The 1,393-nt window shown below is 37.8% G+C and overlaps 1 protein-coding gene across 1 annotated transcript in view; it reads right to left on the bottom strand.

The window, feature by feature from the left end:
* LOC119588083 (rab GDP dissociation inhibitor alpha-like) overlaps positions 1 to 1,393 on the bottom strand; it is a gene marked incomplete in the record, with an annotated part of 16,862 nt that overhangs the window by 1,677 nt on the left and 13,792 nt on the right. Inside the window, 2 exon segments of the mRNA XM_037936790.1 lie at positions 152 to 263; positions 1,086 to 1,245. Of these exon segments, the coding sequence (XP_037792718.1) occupies positions 152 to 263; positions 1,086 to 1,245 (272 nt within the window).

Genomic DNA, 1,393 nt, shown 5'->3' with positions numbered 1-1,393 from the left:
TACTGGGTATCCTTTGAAACAATGTAGATCACCCCCCCCCAACTGGCATCAAAGGGGATATCCACTTCATGTTAGGCAGGAATGTCAATAACACATGTAGTGGTTATACATGAGATATATGTAAGAAAACAAAATTTAATGAGATCCTTACCAGAATTCCTATTAACCTGCTTCTGTGGGATGATGATCTGTGTTGAGAGGGCATCCTTTGTATTGTTGATAGGATGATCCATTAAGCAGATGGCTCGCACCACTTGTCCGACCTTTGAAATTATAGAGAGGTTTGAATCTTTGAATCAAATCAGATGGCTGTTACAATAACTTTTTTCTTCTTGTATTTGTAAAGTACTGACAAGGATATATGTAAAAACTAGTCCTATGCAAGAGATTTCTTAAGACTATCTTCTACCCAATGACATCAAATAAATGAATGGGGGGCAAGGGGATACATCTAAAAAAAATGATAAATTAATAAATGCATTTCTAAAGTTTTCATTCCCTCTTAACCATTTTTAAACTAAGGTGACAAGTCCAAACAAAAGTACCCCTAAAGAACAGTCTACATGATCTCCTCCAGATCCTTTCACATGCTCCATCTTCTATCAACGTCAAAGATTAGCAACAGTTTAGCAAGCTGGCATAAAATAAAACTGTTCCATGTTCACCAATTCCGTTTATCACTTTCCTGCAGTCTCTGGGAAAAGGTTTCTTCCAGTTAAATCTTTTCATGGGAAACCATTTCCTCTATTTTCTGCAATTCTCAATCCCCTTTGTTTCCCAAGAGCTATATGACAAATTTACACGAGAGGAATTCTTGTCAGAGGAACTAGGAATACATACAACTTGAAAACATGTACAAGCAAATAAATCTAACAGTAGTAAGGTGATAGAATCAGGTTTTCTAGCTAGTTGCTAAAAGACTACCCAAATCACTCCCTTCCCAGCAGCTGATTAGAGAGCAACACCAAATTATATATCAACTTGAAACACTGCTAGATTGCAACATTCACAACTGAAGGTAAACCCCACAAACTAACAGACCAAGACAAAATACTGCACTTTCACATCAGCACTTTTCAACTCACCTTCTTCACTTTATCGGGCACATATGAAGGGTCACAGTACACTTGCTTGCACTTGGCAGTTTCGTTTCCAGAGCGCACACCAACTACTTTCCCATCCTCCATCACAATTTCGTCAATGGGCTTGTCAAGCATGTATGTGCCTCCATAGATAGCAGACAACCTGTAGAATGAGAGCAGAGTGTATAAGAGGTATTAGCCATTGCAAATTACCAATATGATACATTTTCATAAAGTTTTTATCCCAATCCATCACAGTACAAGTTGTTCATTTCCTTAACTAACCAAAAAGTAAACCCTATGTATAGGGC

The sequence above is a fragment of the Penaeus monodon genome, chromosome 23 (assembly GCF_015228065.2).
Source record: "Penaeus monodon isolate SGIC_2016 chromosome 23, NSTDA_Pmon_1, whole genome shotgun sequence".
In the NCBI taxonomy this organism is placed as follows: domain Eukaryota; kingdom Metazoa; phylum Arthropoda; class Malacostraca; order Decapoda; family Penaeidae; genus Penaeus; species Penaeus monodon.
This window is presented reverse-complemented; position numbering and strand designations above follow the sequence as displayed.